The sequence below is a fragment of the Eleutherodactylus coqui genome, chromosome 1, assembly GCF_035609145.1.
Source record: "Eleutherodactylus coqui strain aEleCoq1 chromosome 1, aEleCoq1.hap1, whole genome shotgun sequence".
NCBI classification, from domain to species: domain Eukaryota; kingdom Metazoa; phylum Chordata; class Amphibia; order Anura; family Eleutherodactylidae; genus Eleutherodactylus; species Eleutherodactylus coqui.
Genome location: NC_089837.1, coordinates 510,499,695 through 510,518,378, shown reverse-complemented (window position 1 = coordinate 510,518,378; position 18,684 = coordinate 510,499,695). Strand labels below are relative to the sequence as shown.

Below are 18,684 nucleotides of genomic sequence, written 5' to 3'. Positions count from 1 at the left end.
GGGACCCACGTCCTATCCTCAGGGCCAAATCCTCTCCAGTGGACCAGGTACTGCAGCACACCTCTAACCCGTCGGGCGTCAACAAGCCTTTCTACTTCATACTCCAGTTCCCCCTGTACCAAAGAAGGAGGGGGCGGGTTCTGGGTGGGTAGAACTGGAGTCACGTACTTTTTAAGCAAGCTTTTATGAAAAACCTTGTGGACCTTCCAAGAGTCAGGAAGTGACAGCTTATATGACACCGGGTTGATAACCTGCGAAATAGTAAATGGGCCAATGAACCGAGGAGCAAGTTTCATGGAGGGAACCTTAAGTCTTAGATTCTTGGATGACAATAAAACTTGCTCCCGACCACAAACGTTGCTGAGATAGTACATCTTTTCTTAGAGTATTTACGCAGTTTCTCTTGGGAACCCTGAAGGTTCTTACGAACCTGGGCCCGAACTGTGCACAGTTCCTCAGAGGATATGTCAGCGGCCGGATTGTTCGAGACAAAAGGAGTAGACAGCGAGAAATGGGGAGGGAACCCATAGTTACAGAAAAATGGTGACAGTAGGGAAGACGAGTTAACATGGTTGTTAATAGCAAATTCGGCGAGAGGTAAGTAGTTGGCCCACTGAAACTGGTTATCAGAGACTAAAAGTCGCAGGTACTGGATAAGTTCTTGATTCATCCGTTCCATTTGTCCGTTACTCTCGGGATGGAAGGCGGAGGAAAAAGACAAATTAACATTTAGATTTTTACAGAAAACTCGCCAGAAGCGAGCGACGAACTGTACCCCTCTATCTGACACAATATCCTCAGGGATCCCATGTAGCCGAACAATCTCCTTTATGAACATTTCAGACAGAAGTTTGGCGTTAGGCAACTTACAAAGCGGAACGAAATGTGACATTTTAGAGAAACGGTCAACTATGACCCAAATGACCGTATTCCCCAGCGAGGATGGCAGATCAGTAATAAAATCCATTGACAAATGGGACCATGGCCTGGACGGAATGGGCAAGGGAAGAAGAGGACCCTCAGGACGTCTCCTGAGATTCTTCCCCCTTGCGCAAACCGGGCACGCGGACACAAATAACCGTACATCCCTGGCCATATGCGGCCACCAATAGAGTCTGGATACTAACTCTAGAGTACCCCTGATACCGGGGTGTCCTGCTAGGACTGAAGCATGTGTCTCCTCTAACACTTTCAGTCTCAGTGACAACGGAACAAAAAGTTTGCCTTCCGGAAGGGCTTCAGGGGCGGATTGTTGAGCGGCGTGTATGAGAAGTGAAAGGTCGGAGGAGACAGCAGCGAGGACCACCCCAGGGGAGAGAATGCTCTCAGGCTCAGACTCGGAAGGTTCCGGAGAACCAAAACTCCTAGACAGGGGGTCAGCCTTGACATTTTTAGAACTGGGTCTATAGGTAACAACAAAAAATTGAACCGAGAGAAAAACAAGGCCCAGCGGGCTTGCCGAGCATTTAACCTTTTAGCAGAATCTAAATAGGTGAGGTTTTTATGGTCTGTGAGTACCGTGATCTGGTGACGAGCTCCTTCCAAAAAATGCCTCCACTCCTCGAAAGCCCACTTAATAGCCAGCAATTCCCGGTTGCCTATATCGTAGTTCCGTTCAGTGGAAGAGAACTTTCTAGAAAAATAGGCACACGGTCTAAGGTTAGTGAGTGTGGAGGGACCTTGGGACAGTACCGCTCCCACACCAAACTCTGAGGCATCTACCTCCACCACAAATGGGCAGGACAGATCCGGTTATACTAGGACGGGCGCTGCAGAGAACGCCGCCTTTAGGTTATCGAAGGCCCCAAGAGCATCAGAAGACCAGGTATTCACATCTGCTCCCTTTCTGGTGAGGTCCATTAGAGGTTTAGCCACCACGGAGAAGTCTTTAATGAACTTGCGATAGTAATTGGCGAAGCCGAGGAAGCGTTGAAGAGCTTTCAAGGTACCTGGCCGGGCCCACTCCGTGATGGCTTTCACCTTCCCAGGATCCATCTGGAAGTCGCATGGCGTGATGATATACCCCAAGAATGATATCTTTTGTACCCCGAAAACACATTTCTCGAGCTTAGCAAATAGCTTGTTACGTCGAGCTAGCACGGTCTGAACATGAATACGGTGACTCGGCAAGTCGGAGGAAAAAATCAGAATGTCGATCAGATATACAACGACAAACACCCCCATGATATCCTGAAACACAGAATTCATGTACCCCTGAAAAATGGCAGGGGCGTTACACAATCCAAAAGGCATTACTAGGTATTCAAAATGACCGAGAGGCGTATTGAAGGCAGTTTTCCACTCATCCCCCTCCCGAATGCGAATGAGGTTGTATGCCCCCCTGAGATCAAGTTTAGAAAACCATTGGGCACCAGCGACCTGGTTGAGGAGGTCAGGAATGAGCGGAAGGGCATACTGGTTTCTGACTGTGATCTTATTTAGCTCTCTGTAGTCAATACAGGGCCGGAGACCCCCATCCTTTTTCTCAACAAAGAAAAACCCGGCACCCACCGGGGATTCTGAGGGCCGGATGTGCCCCTTGGCCAAGCTGTCCTGGATATAGTCCCTCATGGATTCTCTCTCTGGAACCGTAACATTATAAATGCGGCCCTTAGGAAGTTTGGCCCCAGGAATCAAATCGATTTTACAGTCCCATTCCCTATGAGGGGGCAGGGCTTTAGATAATTGCTTGGAGAAAACGTCCGAGAACTCGGAAAGGTAATCTGGTAGGGGAATTCCCTCGCAGGTGGAAATCCCCACCTCCACCGGACATAGGTAGTTAGCACAGCGGGGACCCCACTCTACCAGTTCCAACGTGTCCCAATTTACTACCGGATTGTGCTCCCGGAGCCAGGGGAGACCTAGGACGACGTCCACAGACAAATCTCTCATCACCAGAAATGTGCAGGTTTCAACGTGTAGGGCTCCTATAGTAAACCTTACCTCAGGGGTAACCAGATTAACTACCCCTGCTTGCAGTGGAGTGGAGTCCACTCCTGAAACAAAAATCGGAGTCTCTAAACGTAACAAAACCCCGGACAGTTGAACAACGAAATTAAAGTTCACGAAATTAGCAGCAGCCCCAGAATCAACGAAGGCTTGCCCAGTACGGTGGAAAGAATGGAATTCTAGGGTGCAGGGCGATAACATTTTGGACAACACAGGGAGTACCTTGGCTCCTAGACAGTCCTCCCGACAACTGCCTAGGAGCGGGAGTTTTTCTGCCGTGGCTTCTTAGCGCAGGTTGCAATGCGGTGACCCGGCTCCCCACAGTAGAAGCAGAGGTTCTTCTTCAGGCGATATTCCCGTCGTTGCTTGGGGTTCATGGCTCCCAGCTCCATGGCCTCGGTGGTGGGAGGTGAAAAAGTTGGGTCAGTAGAAGAAGTGGGCGTGGGGAGTGGAGTGGTCCGAGCGGCATGTCTGGCCCTCAAACGTCGGTTGGCCCGAATAGCCAGCGACATGGTTTGTTCCAGGGTTCTTGGCTCTGGGTGGGCCACGAGTAGGTCCTTAAGACCCTCAGACAGACCACTCAAAAATAGGTCTTTTAGGGCGGCATCATTCCACCCGGATTCCGTACAATATTGGCGGAATTGGGAACAGTAGTCCTCCGCCATCTTGCAACCCTGGCGCGGGGCCAGAAGCTTGGAGACTTCGTAGCCGGCCCGGTCGGGTTCGTCATAAATTTGACCCAAGGCGAAAAAAAGGCGTCAAGGGATAGTCGGGCGGGAGAACCAGCTGGTAACGAGAAAGCCCAATTTTGGGGCTCTCCCCTCAGGCGGGTAATTACAATTCCCACTTTCTGGTATTCAGTACCAGAGGAGTGGGGGCGGAGATCAAAGTAGAGCTTGCAGCTCTCTCTAAATGCAAAAAACTGACCTCTCTCTCCGGAGAAGCAATCCGGAAGCGTGTCTCGAGGTTCTGACATTGTTCCTGGAGCGGAAGGGGGCTGCATGGGACCTGCAGCCGCCACTTGTTCCTGTAACTGCATGCGGGCGGTCATGTCCTGGACAAAGTTCGTAAGGACCTGGACCTGGTTCGCTAAAGCCGCCACGGCCTCCATCGAGGGGTTCAAAGTTGCCGGGCGGATGCAAGGGTCTGACCTTCGTTCGGCCAGTGTTACTGTCAGGACAGTGTCCGGGATATGGTGGTCCCTGAGATATCCTGCAACCCCTGTCCCTGCCTACTTGCCCCCCTGGGCTAACCCCCAGGGCAACAACTGGGCGGCGGTCCCTACCCTCACTAGAGAAGCGGGACACGGGATGACAAACAGACACTGAAGACAAACAAACGGTAGAATGGTCAGACAATCCGGGTTGGCAACAGGTAGCTGGAGAACCAAACTAACACTGGCAAGGGCTGGAAGGAAAACACACACTTTTAAATGCTGTCGGAGCTCCCGCCCTAGCAGCTGATTGGGGCGGGGAGCCTGACAGCAGCAGGGCCCATCAAGGAGGTGCTGGGGACACGCCCCCAGCCTTGCAGAGCAGACCGTTACCAGGGAAGCCAGCTAGGTAGTCAAGTAACTTAGAGAAGCACCTGCTGCCTCCCTAGCAACCCGGCGGTGACCAGTTTTACAGCGGCCCGGGGAGATTACTAGAACCGGGGCTCCCCTGCGCCGCACTCCTGTAACCCGGGTGGCATGACTGGTGGTGCGGGCACGGCGGCCGCTAGCATTGCTGGCTCTGACAGCAATGAGAGGAGGTGGGACAGGGGCGGGGCTAAGTTCCAGGAATTAGCTCCACCCCAATCCTGTCTCCCCTTATTGCAAATAACACAGAGGGGCGGAGAGGGGGCGGGAGCTCAGTGCACTGCTCCTGGCTCTTCCAGCCTCCTCACCCTGCAGATAGGGATGCCGTACATCGGCCGGCGTGAATACGCGGCTGATATACGGTTGTCTGAATAAGCCCTCAAACAGACAGAAGGCCCTCCGGCCGCGTTCACATGGTAAGATATAGTTGCACAATTGGTCACAGATTCCGCACCCAAATCTGCGGCTTAATCAGCATTACTTTGAATTTGTATTGAATGCTCTGCCGATCCGAGCTGCAGGTCATCCAGTGGGAATTCTCACTCATGCAGTTTCACATTTGAAGGATGACACAGATCTGTCAGTTTAAAGCCTGTCTGAACAAGAAATTAGGGCTCATTCACACGACCGTATTTGAATAGCGTATTACGCGGTGCATCGTAGCAATTCAAATACGTTGATTTTCGCATGTCCCACTCACATGGGTGTTATTCATGGTGCATAAAACACATGTAAAAAATATGCAGCATGGTTTATTTTAGAGCGGATTCAGATGATCGTGTTTTTTTCCGCTTTTACTGCCGTGATAATCACAGCCATATAACGGGACAAAACCAAACCACGGATCTCTATGGGATTTCAGTGGTTTCATTTTCATCACCTCTTTTCCCGGCCGTAATTTGTACTTCCGGGAAAAGATAGACCAGCCCTATCTTACCTGCATGTAGTGAATACCATATACACAGCGATACCCCGACTCACACATTTTATGCATACGTCCGTGGAAATGAGCCCTTATACTGAGTGCATGGGAGGGAAACCAGTACAACAGCGGCTTACAGGTACTCACCGGGCCGTAGCATCTCACACCTGGCGAGGATTTTCGGACACATTTTCCAGAGCCCCTAGGGGAATCCCTGTGACAACACCGGCTTTTACATTTAGCACTATATATACACGGATCTCCATCCTTCTAAATGTAAAACACAGGGAATAAATGTTTAGTGAATTTGTTTATAAAGTTTCATTTATGTCACAGCAAGAAGTAAAGACGATTCATATTGGTCACCCAGAATGTCCTTAAGACTCCCAGAAAAGGGAGCGACCTCCTGGATTCCATGAAGAATCTACTGCATGTCATTAAAGTCTCATTGAAGGGAGCCTTTTATAAACGATTTCCCTGGATGTATGCAGCACCCTGGACTTACTGCTGATCATGCTGCCACATGCCTGCCCTCCCTAGGAGATCAGCAGTGCCCCTGATTGGGAATATATGCCTGGCATATTTACAGCCATGATTTTACCTATTCAGCGATACCAAAGTGACAAGTTAATTATAACCAGGTACGCAGCTATGCCATTTGGGGTGTTCTGGGCCCTGCACTCCAATGAGTTTTGATGTGTTTTGAGCTGGCCCACCCGATTCTGAAAATCTACTTCATGTTGACTTGGGTCTTCATTAGAGATGAGCGAGCACCAAAATGCTCGGGTGCTCGTTACTCGGGACAAATTTTTCGCGATGCTCGAGGGTTCGTTTCGAGTAACGAACCCCATTGAAGTCAATGGGCGACTCGAGCATTTTTGTATATCGCCGATGTTCGCTAAGGTTTTCATTTGTGAAAATCTGGGCAATTCAAGAAAGTGATGGGAACGACACAGAAACGGATAGGGCAGGCGAGGGGCTACATGTTTGCTGCATCTCAAGTTCCCAGGTCCCACTATTAAGCCACAATAGCAGCAAGAGTGCCCCCCCCCAACAACTTTAACATCTGAAAAGCCCTCATTAGCAATGCATACCTTAGCTAAGCACCACACTACCTCCAACAAAGCACAATCACTGCCTGCATGACACTCCGCTGCCACTTCTCCTGGGTTACATGCTGCCAAATCCCCCCCCCCACGACCCAGTGTCCACAGCGCACACCAAACTGTCCCTGCCCAGCCTTCAGCTGCCCTCATGCCACGCCACCCTCATGTCTATTTATAAGTGCGTCTGCCACAGGAAAAGCAGGCACACACTGCAAAAGGGTTGGCACGGCTAGGCAGCGACCCTCTTTAAAAGGGGCGGGGTGATAGCCCACAATGCTGTACAGAAGCAATGAGAAATCCAATCCTGTGCCACCTCCATCTGGAGCTGCACATGTGGGCATAGCAATGGGGAACCTATGTGCCACACACTATTCATTCTGTCAAAGTGTCTGCATGCCCCAGTCAGACCGCGGTTTTTTATATATAGTCACAGGCAGGTACAACTCCGCAATGGGAATTCCATGTGCACCCACAGCATGGGTGGCTCCCTGGAACCCACCGGCGGTACATAAAAATATCCCATTGCATTGCCCATCACAGCTGAGGTAGTAATGTCATGTTTAATGCAGGTGGGCTTCGGCCCACACTGCATGCCCCAGTCAGACTGGGGTTCTTTAGAAGTGGAAACAGATGCATTTACAACTCCCTGTGGACCCACAGCATGGGTGGCTCCCTGGAACCCACCGACTGTACATAAATATATCCCATTGCATTGCCCAACACAGCTGAGGTAGTAATGTCATGTTTAATGCAGGTGGGCTTCGGCCCACACTGCATGCCCCAGTCAGACTGGGGTTCTTTAAAAGTGGAAACAGATGCATTTACAACTCCTTGTGGACCCACAGCATGGGTGGGTGCCAGGAAGCCACCGGCGGTACATAAAAATATCCCATTGCATTGCCCAACACAGCGGATGTAACGTCAGCTGTAATGCAGGTGGGCTAAAAATTCATTTGATTACACTGTAGGCGAGGGCCCCCAAAAATTGCTGTATCAACAGTACTAATGTACATCAGAAAAATTGGCTATGGCCAACCAAGAGGGCAGGTGAAACCCATTAATCGCTTTGGTTAATGTGGCTTAATTGGTAACTAGGCCAGGAGGCAGCCCAGTTAAAATAAAAATTGGTGGAGGTGAAAGTTTCAACGCTTTAATGAGCATTGAAACGTATAAAAATTGTTTTGAAAAATTATATGACTGAGCCTTGTGGGCCTAAGAAAAATTGCCCGTTTGGCGTGATTATGTGAGGTTTCAGGAGGAGGAGCAGGAGGAGGAGGAGGAATATTATACACAGATTGATGAAGCGAAAAGGTCCCCGTTTTTGATGGGGATACAGAACGATGCTTCCATCCGCGGGTGCAGCCTACCTATTGCTTAGGTATCGCTGCTGTCCGCTGGTGGAGAAGAGAAGTCTGGGGAAATCCAGGCTTTGTTCATCTTGATGAGTGTTAGCCTGTCGGCACTGTCGGTTGACAGGCGGGTACGCTTATCTGTGATGATTCCCCCAGCCGCACTAAACACCCTCTCTGACAAGACGCTAGCCGCAGGACAAGCAAGCACCTCCAGGGCATACAGCGCGAGTTCAGGCCACGTGTCCAGCTTCGACACCCAGTAGTTGTAGGGGGCAGAGGTGTCACGGAGGACGGTCGTGCGATCGGCTACGTACTCCCTCACCATCCTTTTACAGTGCTCCCGCCAACTCAGCCATGACTGGGGAGCGGTGACACAGTCTTGCTGGGGAGCCATAAAGCTGTCAAGGGCCTTAAAGAGTGTTGGCCTGCCTGTGCTACATGCTGCCTGATCTCCGCGCCTCCCCTGCTACCTGGCCCTCGGAACTGCGCCTTCGGCCACTAGCGCTGTCGTATGGGAATTTTACCATCAGTTTGTCCGCCAGGGTTCTGTGGTATAGCAACACTCTCGAACCCCTTTCCTCTTCGGGTATGAGAGTGGAAAGGTTCTCCTTATACCGTGGGTCGAGCAGTGTGTACACCCAGTAATCCGTAGTGGCCAGAATGCGTGTAACGCGAGGGTCATGAGAAAGGCATCCTAACATGAAGTCAGCCATGTGTGCCAGGGTACCTGTACGCAACACATGGCTGTCCGCACTAGGAAGATCACTTTCAGGATCCTCCTCCTCCTCCTCCTCAGGCCATACACGCTGAAAGGATGACAGGCCAGCAGCATGTGTACCCTCACCAGTGGGCCAAGCTGTGTCTTCCCCCTCCTCCTCATCCTCCTCCTCCTCCTCCTCATCGCGCTGAGATATAGACAGGAGGGTGCTCTGACTATCCAGCGACGTACTGTCTTCCCCCGGCTCTGTTTCCGAGCGCAAAGCGTCTGCCTTTATGCTTTGCAGGGAACTTCTCAACAGGCATAGCAGAGGAATGGTGACGCTAATGATTGCAGCATCGCCGCTCACCACCTGGGTAGACTCCTCAAAGTTTCGAAGGACCTGGCAGATGTCTGCCAACCAGGCCCACTCTTCTGAAAATAGTTGAGGAGGCTGACTCCCACTGCGCCGCCCATGTTGGAGTTGGTATTCCACTATAGCTCTACGCTGCTCATAGAGCCTGGCCAACATGTGGAGCGTAGCGTTCCACCGTGTGGGCACGTCGCACAGCAGTCGGTGCACTGGCAGATTAAACCGATGTTGCAGGGTGCGCAGGGTGGCAGCATCCGTGTGGGACTTGCGGAAATGTGCGCAGAGCCGATGCACCTTTCCGAGCAGGTCTGACAAGCGTGGGTAGCTTTTCAGAAAGCGCTAAACCACCAAATTAAAGACGTGGGCCAGGCATGGCACGTGCGTGAGGCTGCCGAGCTGCAGAGCTGCCACCAGGTTACGGCCATTGTCACACACGACCATGCCCGGTTGGAGGCTCAGCGGCGCAAGCCAGCGGTCGGTCTGCTCTGTCAGACCCTGCAGCAGTTCGTGGGCCGTGTGCCTCCTATCTCCTAAGCTGAGTAGTTTCAGCACGGCCTGCTGACGCTTGCCCACCGCTGTGCTGCCACGACGCGCGACAACGACTGCTGCCGACGTGCTGCTACTGCTGACACATCTTGATTGCGAGACAGAGGTTGCGTTGGAGGAGGAGGAGGAGGAGGGTGGTTTAGTGGAGGAAGCATACACCGCCGCAGATACCACCACCGAGCTGGGGCCCGCAATTCTGGGGGTGGGTAGGACGTGAGCGGTCCCAGGCTCTGACTCTGTCCCAGCCTCCACTAAATTCACCCAATGTGAAGTCAGGGAGATATAGTGGCTCTGCCCGCCTGTGCTTGTCCACGTGTCCGTTGTTAAGTGGACCTTGGTAGTAACCGCGTTGGTGAGGGCGCGTACAATGTTGCGGGAGACGTGGTCGTGCAGGGCTGGGACGGCACATCGGGAAAAGTAGTGGCGACTGGGAACTGAGTAGCGCGGGGCCGCAGCCGCCATCATACTTTTGAAGGACTCCGTTTCCACAACCCTATATGGCAGCATCTCCAGGCTGATAAATTTGGCTACGTGCATGTTTAACGCTTGAGCGTGCGGGAGCGTGGCGGCGTACTTGCGCTTGCGCTCAAACACTTGCGCTAGCGACGGCTGGGCGCTGCGCTGACAGACATTGGTGGATGGGGCCGAGGACAGCGGAGGTGAGGGTGTGGGTGCAGGCCAGGAGACGGTAGTGCCTGTGTCCTCAGAGTGGGGTTGGATCTCAGTGCAGGTTGGGGCACAGGGGGAGAGGCAGCGGTGCAAACCGGAGGCGGTGAACGGCCTTCGTCCCACCTTGTGGGGTGCTTGGCCATCATATGTCTGCGCATGCTGGTGGTGGTGAGGCTGGTGGTGGTGGCTCCCCGGCTGATCTTGGCGCGACAAAGGTTGCACACCACTGTTCGTCGGTCGTCTGCACTCTCAGTGAAAAACTGCCAGACCTTTGAGCACCTCGGCCTCTGCAGGGTGACATGGCGCGAGGGGGCGCTTTGGGAAACAGTTGGTGGATTATTTGGTCTGGCCCTGCCTCTTTACACGTGGCCACCGCACTGCCTCTTGCAACCTGCCCTGCTGCTGCCCTTGCCTCCCCCTCTGAAGACCTGTCCTCAGTAGGCGTAGCAAACCAGGTGGGGTCAGTCACCTCATTGTCCTGCTGCTCTTCCTCAGAATCCTCGGTGCGCTCCTCCCTCGGACTTAATGCCCTTACTACTACCTCACTGATAGACAACTGTGTCTCATCGTCATCGGCCTCCTCACCCACTGAAAGGTCTTGAGACAGTTACCGGAAGTCCCTAGCCTCATCCCCCAGACCCCGGGAACTTTGCAATGGTTGGGCATCAGTCACGATAAACTCCTCTGGTGGGAGAGGAACCACTGCTGCCCAATCTGAGCAGGGGCCCGAGAACAGTTCCTGGGAGTCTGACCGCTCCTTGGAATGTCTCATTTTCATGGAGTGAGGAGGCTGGGAGGAAGGAGGAGCAGCAGCCAGAGGATTCTGAGTTGCAGCAGTGGACGGCGCAGAACTCTGGGTGGACGATAGGTTGCTGGAAGCACTTTCTGCCATCCACGACAGGACCTGCTCACACTGCTCATTTTCTAATAAAGGTCTACCGCGTGGACCCATTAATTGTGCGATGAATGTGGGGACGCCAGAAACGTGCCTCTCTCCTAATCCTGCAGCAGTCGGCTGCGATACACCTGGATCAGGAGCTCGGACTGTGCCCACACCCGGACTAGGGCCTCCGCGTCCTCAGCCGTGCCCACGTCCTCTAGGCCTACCCCTACCCCTCAGCATGCTGTATTACCAGGAATGCAGAAACACAACACTGTAATTAAATGTGCCGCTTATTGGCCTGTGGTTGGAGGCTGAGTTCGCTTACGGAACGCCAGGAAATAATTTGGCGCAAGCCTGCTGTAACACTTAGCTGGCTGCGTATTTATTTGGAGAAATACTACCCCCAGCAGACACGGACCCAGAACACTGAGCACAGTGACAGGCAGGCCAAATAGATTTTTTTCAAATATTTTTTTCAAAAGGACCACTGCGTATATTCAATCTATAATATATGTCTTCTGGCCCTGCCTACACAATTCTATCCCTGGAGTATTACTGCAGGGCGCAATGCTCTGCACGGCCGATATACTAAAAAAAAAAATGTGCAACACTGCTAAAAGCAGCCTCCACAGTACTGCACACGGTTGGATGTGGCCCTAAGAAGGACCGTTGGGGTTCTTGAAGCCTACAATAACTCCTAACGCTCTCCCTGCCTAACCACCACTTCTGTCCCTGGACTATTACTGCAGGGCGCAATGCTCTGCATGGCCGATATACCAAAAAAAAAAAAAATGTGCAACACTACTAAAAGCAGCCTCCACCGTACTGCACATGGTTAGATGTGGCCCTAAGAAGGACCGTTGGGGTTCTTGAAGCCTACACTAACTCCTAACACTCTCCCTACAGCAGCTCCAACACGATACCACTGTCCCTCAGCTATCTCACAACGCATCTGAGGCGAGCCGCGGGAGGGGCCGATTTTTATACTCGGGTGACACCTGATCTCGCCAGCCACTCACTGCAGGGGGGTGGTATAGGGCTTGAACGTCGCAGGGGGAAGTTGTAATGCCTTCCCTGTCTTTCAATTGGCCAGAAAAGCGCGCTAACGTCTCAGAGAGGAAAGTGAAAGTAACCCGAACATCGCGTGGTGCTCGTTACGAGTAACGAGCATCTCGAACACGCTAATACTCTAATGAGTATCAAGCTCGGACGACTACGTTCGCTCATCTCTAGTCTTCATACGACTAATAATCCTCATTAAAAAATGTTCCTCTGATTTGAATGTTGGAACCAGAATATCTGTAAGAACCAATCTCTTAGGTGAATGATTTTCCTTAGACTTTATTAACAAGTAAATAGTCACACAATTTGGTATCCTCCTGCTAATTCTAAACCAAACAGGCAGGTGGAGCCAGGAGAAGGGAAAGGGCTTATTCCTTATTACCTAGGGAAATGTCAGAGAATTGCCTTTCTAAATGTGAATATTCAAAAGGCCACAGGCCCACATGGGATTATAGAGAGCTGAGATAGGTCTAAGGTCTGACACACACAACAATATGGCTGGCAGCCTGCCAGTTTCTCTATCACAACCGTCATCTTGTGACAATGGATTGAAGTGTTCAGTGTGCATTTTGTTATATGGGGTGCGTTTATTGTCGCGGTCCAAAAGGTTTCCAGGCGGCCGGTCTGAGCCTTTGCTGGGGACATTTGCTATGAGGGAATTCTTTGAAGTCAGTTTTGCTGGAAGCAACATTGTCATTATATGAGACAGATTTGATCAAAATACGATATAATGTAGATACACTTGATGATTTCTTAAATGCCTAGAGATGTTTATCTGGTTTTTAGACCATCTGTCTATTGGACTGAGATTTGCTACTTAAAAAAACAAAAAAAATAGCCAAGTCATAAATGGCCAAGCAGTAAGCCACACCCACTCTATAGTCCAGTTTTCAAAATGTTGAAAAAAGGCACAAATGGCTCTTATTTGTGGTTAACAAATGTGCCCCACAGATTATTAGACAATATTTTGGAGTAATATGCCATATACGTAAGGCGCAAATACAGAGAAAAATGTAGCCTCCGTATTTACACACTGTGGGGCAGAACGATTGATGCTGGGACACATTTATTACTGGCCATGCACCAGAATTCTACATGAGTATCACTTTTTGGTGCAACTGATTTTAAACAAATTTACTATTGATTTGTGTTATAAAGAACAGAAGTTACACCTCTCACGCCACTTCTCAAAAATATCTGGAAAAGTAGGCCAGGTTTGAGTGAAATTAAGTTTTTAAACAGATTTAAGAATTGCAATTTTTTTTAAAAAGGTGGAAATTTGGAGCAATCTCACTCCAGTACTTCCTTGTCAGGGGGGCAAAATCTGAGCCTCCGAAGCTTAGCCAATCAGAGCCAGTGCTCAATAAACTAATTACAGCATTGAATGGCTGTGATTGGTTCTTGAATGTCGTGGTTCAGCCAATCAGAGCCACAGCTCAAAGAACCAATCAGAGCTAGCGCTTCCTGGTGGTGGGGATTTTGAACTCCTGACCAGGAAGCGTGGGAGAACACTATAAGCAAGTCAGCTGGATCTTCAGAGGAGAAGAGTGGCAATGCCGGACAGGACAGCGCCTCTTAGGTGATATAGCGTGTTTTTTTTTTTTACTGCAGCTAGGGCTTATGTTAGGGGACATAGTAGGATTTCCTGCTTTAAAAGTTGCATCGCACTGCATGATGCAACACATAGGAAGGCTACATAGGGAAACATGGACTAAAAAAACATTGCAAATCATGGGAATATTCAGCAACCCACAAATATTTCTCCCACAATGTAGCAGCCTACAAAATATCGCTATTGTGAAGGAATCCATAGGAAAGCATGGGCTTCACATACATCGCATTGCATACTATCACATCGTAAGAAAATTGCTCGATTGTGTTGCCCTTGTGAAACTGCCCTTATAGCCATTTAATCAATTAATACCAAAAATTTCTACACACTTTTCAAAACTATTTTGTGAGGTGTAAAAAGTTTCTACCTGTCATAATAAATGTGACGCATGACATACACATCCGTTGGGGGCACTTTGCAATGTGTGCATCTAGTTTTTTTTCCCCTAATTGTCCCATTGCCTCCAGTAGTTCCTGACGGAGATCTGTCCCTCACCTTCAGGACCGCTGCTGCGCTTACACTTTCCTCATTGTGCCTTTTGCCTCTACAGTAAGGGCTTTTACCCACTAGTGTTTTTTTAACGCTGCAATTTCGCTGCATTTTTTTCAGTGGGATTTTCTAATGTTAAAATTGCATCGCACAAAAATCGTGTTGCACAAATTTGTGATTTTTGTGTGATGCGATTTTAATATTAGAAAATCTCATTGGGGAAAAAAATAAAAATAATCGCTGCGAAATTGCAGTGTTAAAAAAAGCGCTAGTGGGTAAAAGCCCAAAGGCTATATCTACATGGGGTGGATTTGCTGGGGAATATCTGCAGCGAACATTCCACAGCAGAAAATCCATACCAAAAACGGCATCATTAAGAAATTTGATGCAGATTTTAATGCAGATTTTGGTGGAATTCATTATTAGAGGTGGATTCCGCAGCGTATCCAGTGCTTTAATTGTCATTCCGTGGATTTAAATTTTGCACTGCATGGGAATCTCCGCTTGGGTTTTGATACCTCCAGCATTATAAGCTACATGGACACGGAGTCCAAGACATTCTACAAAGATATATAAATGCAATATACTGAGCCTCCAGCATTATTTGCCCTCTGTGCTTCCATCTACTACTTCTCCATCAAGACAAATTCCTAGTGGATTTGTGCATTACAATCTTGCATTAATATGAAACCCATTCTTTTGAATGTGTTTATTAACGTCTGCAATGTTTACCTGCATTACGGTGCTATGCAGAAAACAAATTGCAGCATGGGCTTTCTCTTAGCAATATCGCCCATTGTTTTCAATGGGGCCGGCAGCAGCACCAGCCCCATTGAAATCAATGGGAGAAGATCGCAAAACAGCCTTGCATTCCTGCGGGGCTGAATGAATCCTTCATAGAGAGGAGAAGGAGGGGGTGGAGCTACAGGGGATCTCCTAGAGATCTCCTTATATTTGGAGAGATAGGGAGCTGGGCTAGATGGGGTTTTTATAGTGATTCCTCTCTAGTCAAGAGAGGGGCAGGGCCAAAGGGATGTAGCCCTACCCCGCTATCCAGCAAGCCCTCTAGCCCTGCCCCCTATATCTCCAAATATAAGGAGATTTTTAGGAGATCCCCTGTAGCTCCACCTCCTTTTCTCTCCTTGCTATGGGGGATTTCTTTAGGCCCACAGGGATGCAAGGCTGTTTTCATGTGAAAATGCCTTGCATTCAGGAGTTTTGGAAGGTTTGTGAGAGCAATATTGTGCCATGCATTACTCACGCCAGTGTGCAGGAGCCCTTAGAAATCCTTCTCCAGCCTCTGACAGGGTGTATATATAATATTTTTTCCTCAGCTTTTTGTAATAAATGTTCTCTATTGTTAACACAGAGAGAATCTAAATATAGAAGCCTGAACTCTCTATATAACTGCAAATATACAATGTGTAAAATACAAAATCTGATATAAAGAGTTTACTTTACCTTCAATTTAGACTGTGCGACCTCAAAGCAGAGCGATAGGGACACAAACAGCAGGATGGTCATAATCCGATGTTGTGCCATATCTGCACTGATGGAAGCTATGGCCACGACTCGAATGTTTACAGCAAGCCTGCGTGGAGACAGGGAGACTGAAGAATGCTGTGTATATATGGGATGTACGTATATAGTTCCCTAAGTGACACGTCAGAAAGACTTATGATCAGGAAGAATGTAAACCGCCCGGAGCTTACTGTCCCATGCTGCATCCAACCTGCTCTTCCAGTTAGTAAGGTTTAAATGTTCTTGGCTATCTCTATGATGGGAAAACAAATATTTGATGCTTCATGACCACCTGAAATCATATCACATGTAATGACAGTATACCAGAAATGTATTTCTATTAAAAGTTACGTGCGCAGCTGATTTAAAGTCAAAATCCTCATTGAAGCCGATTTTGACTGTTTTGGATGCAGAAATGCTGCAGAATTTGTTGCCAATATTCAGCAGCATTTTGCGCCCCATGTAAAGACACCCAGGTAAAATGTTGCTTTTGATGCCCATTTCAAGGTAGGTCTGTATATGTGAATGTAGCCTAACAATAGTGTCCCTGGCCTGATCTCCTCTCCAAAAAATAATGCCCCCTGGCTTATTTTTAATGTTTTTTGACAAATACACCAGCGGAGTGGAGGGAAGGGGGGCACAGCTGCACTGACAGCACACAATCCCATACTTTAAAATTGTAAATGCAGCTTCGAGGAGCAGGCCATCAGCCTAGGAGATGGCGTGGTAGAGTTTGGGCCTTGTGACGGGGCTCAACTGTCTCCCACCCTGAGGGTAGCAAGGGGACCCGACCAAGGAACCGAGGGCCGGCTGTTAAATGGGTGGTACCCCCACTGAGGCTTACCTTAAAGGAGATGTCTCGAGGCAGGAGTGGATTTTTTTTTTTTTTTTTGCCCCCTTATTAAGCATACATTACTAAGCCCCCCTGTAAATGACCTTTCTAGCTGCTTTGTACTTACCGTTCCAGCGTTTCAGCAACTTATAAAAATTTTCCCAAGATGGCCGCCAGCTCTTTTCCCGTCGCTTGCTGTAGCCCGACGTGCACGCTCCCGAGACGCTACCAGCTGTGTCTCCCTGACAACCAGACGCCCCGCAGCCGCTGACCGGACCCCTGGAGTGAACACGGCTGACCAGTCACCCACCGCCAGGCAGCAGGTAACCGGCGCAGCCCCCCCCCCCCCCGCACAGCGGCAGCCCCCCCATCACAGCGGCAGCCCCCCCCGGCGCAGCCCGCCTCCAGCGCAGCGGCAGCCCCCCCCCCCCCCAGCCCATCACTTACCAGGACGGCGGGACAGCTGGACGGCGGGACAGCTGGGCGGCTTCTCGGGACAGCTGGGCGGCTTCTCAGGACAGCTGGATGGCTCTGCACCTTCCTCTAACAGAGGATGGTACAGAATGGCCGCTCCAGCGCGCTCCCGAGCAGTGACAGCTCGTCTGCGCATGCGCAGAAGCAAATGCATATAGCATGCATTTCTATGAATGGAGCCCTGTTGTTCTGGGCCACTACATAAACACCACTTCTTTGATAAGCATGGAGCAGTCATGGGATTCATGGCCGATAGCGTGCGCAACAAAACTCTTCCCTTCTCCTCTACTCCCACGGAACCAAGGAGGAGGGGTCATGGGAGATGGAATCTGGGTGTACATACTGCTATCAGCAATGCTGTGCTGTTTACATTAGAGGCGCTTAGAACTTCAAGGTACTGGATGCTATGCTGTCAGTGTGCTGTCAGTGGGGCCACTTACAGTGTATATGTCCCACACAAAATACGCAGTACATAGTACAATACACACCTTGTGCCAGTCATTACACTGATGCTCCCATCCTGTGCCAGTCACTACACTGATGCTCCCATCCTGTGCCAGTAACTACACTGATGTTCCCATCCTGTGCCAGTAACTACACTGATGTTCCCATCCTGTGCCAGTAACTACACTGATGCTTCCACTCTGTGTTAGTCACTACACTGATGCTCCATCGTGGTGTCAGTCACTACACTGATGCCTCCACCATGTGCCAGTCACTACACTGATGCCTCCACCCCGTGCCAGTCACTACACTGATGCCTCCACCTTGTGCCAGTCACTGCACTGATGCCTCCACCTTGTGCCAGTCACTACACTGATGCTTCCACTCTGTGTTAGTCACTACACTTATGCTTACACTCTGTGTTAGTCACTACACTGATGCCTACACTCTGTGTTAGTCACTACACTGATGCCTCCACCCCATGCCAGTCACTACACTGATGCTTCCACTCTGTGTTAGTCACTACACTGATGCTCCATCGTGATTCCATTCTTCGTGTACAATAATTATAGTGCATAAAAAGTAAGTAAAAGAGCAAAGAGAGAGAAAAAGAAAAAACTGTAAAAAATAGCTATACAGTAAAGCATTATGCACTGTTATAGGACACAGTGATACAATAAATACTATAAATAATGTAATATAATAATACAATCCTATATCAAAAACAACAATAACTTTTAAAACCGTGATCCGTCTTTGGGATTCTGGTGGCGTTTTTTGTTTGGTGGAGAAATGTATTGCGACATAGAAGAAAGGAAACTAACTTTATTAAACAGTCATTAAAAGATTAAATGTGTGTATGCTAAAATGAAAGAAGAACTGCTATCATAAGCAATATTAAAAGTTATGGGTCCCTGGTAGTTTCCAGGGGAGATAAAAAAAACTACACTAAAAGTCTAGTCGTGGATTCCAAATGAAACAACAATAGGCAAAGTCAAACATAATTTTAAGGTGTAGAAAACTTACCCTAGTGTTCATTGCTGGTATGTGCATGGTGTCCCCTGCAGAGAGGCCGAGTTGTGTTTGTGTATGCCTTCTACCCTGGTTAATAAAGTAATAGGAAGTAATAAAGTAAGGCGGGAAGAAAAAAAGGGGGGAGAAAAGAAAATTCCAA

General features: G+C 49.4%; 1 protein-coding gene across 2 annotated transcripts in view; it reads right to left on the bottom strand.

The window, feature by feature from the left end:
- The window catches only part of LOC136588417 (uncharacterized), a 54,016-nt gene extending 38,162 nt beyond the window's left edge, over positions 1–15,854 (bottom strand). Inside the window, exons 1-2 of one of the 2 annotated variants that reach the window (XM_066587609.1) lie at positions 15,701–15,854; positions 5,598–5,720 (exon numbers count right to left, since the gene is read on the bottom strand). In XM_066587609.1, the coding sequence (XP_066443706.1) occupies positions 5,598–5,720; positions 15,701–15,781 (204 nt within the window). In that variant the 5' untranslated portion in view covers positions 15,782–15,854. The remainder of the gene's footprint in view (positions 1–5,597; positions 5,721–15,700) is intronic. The other variant, XM_066587617.1, reaches the window with a different exon arrangement.
- Positions 15,855–18,684: the final 2,830 nt, after the last annotated feature.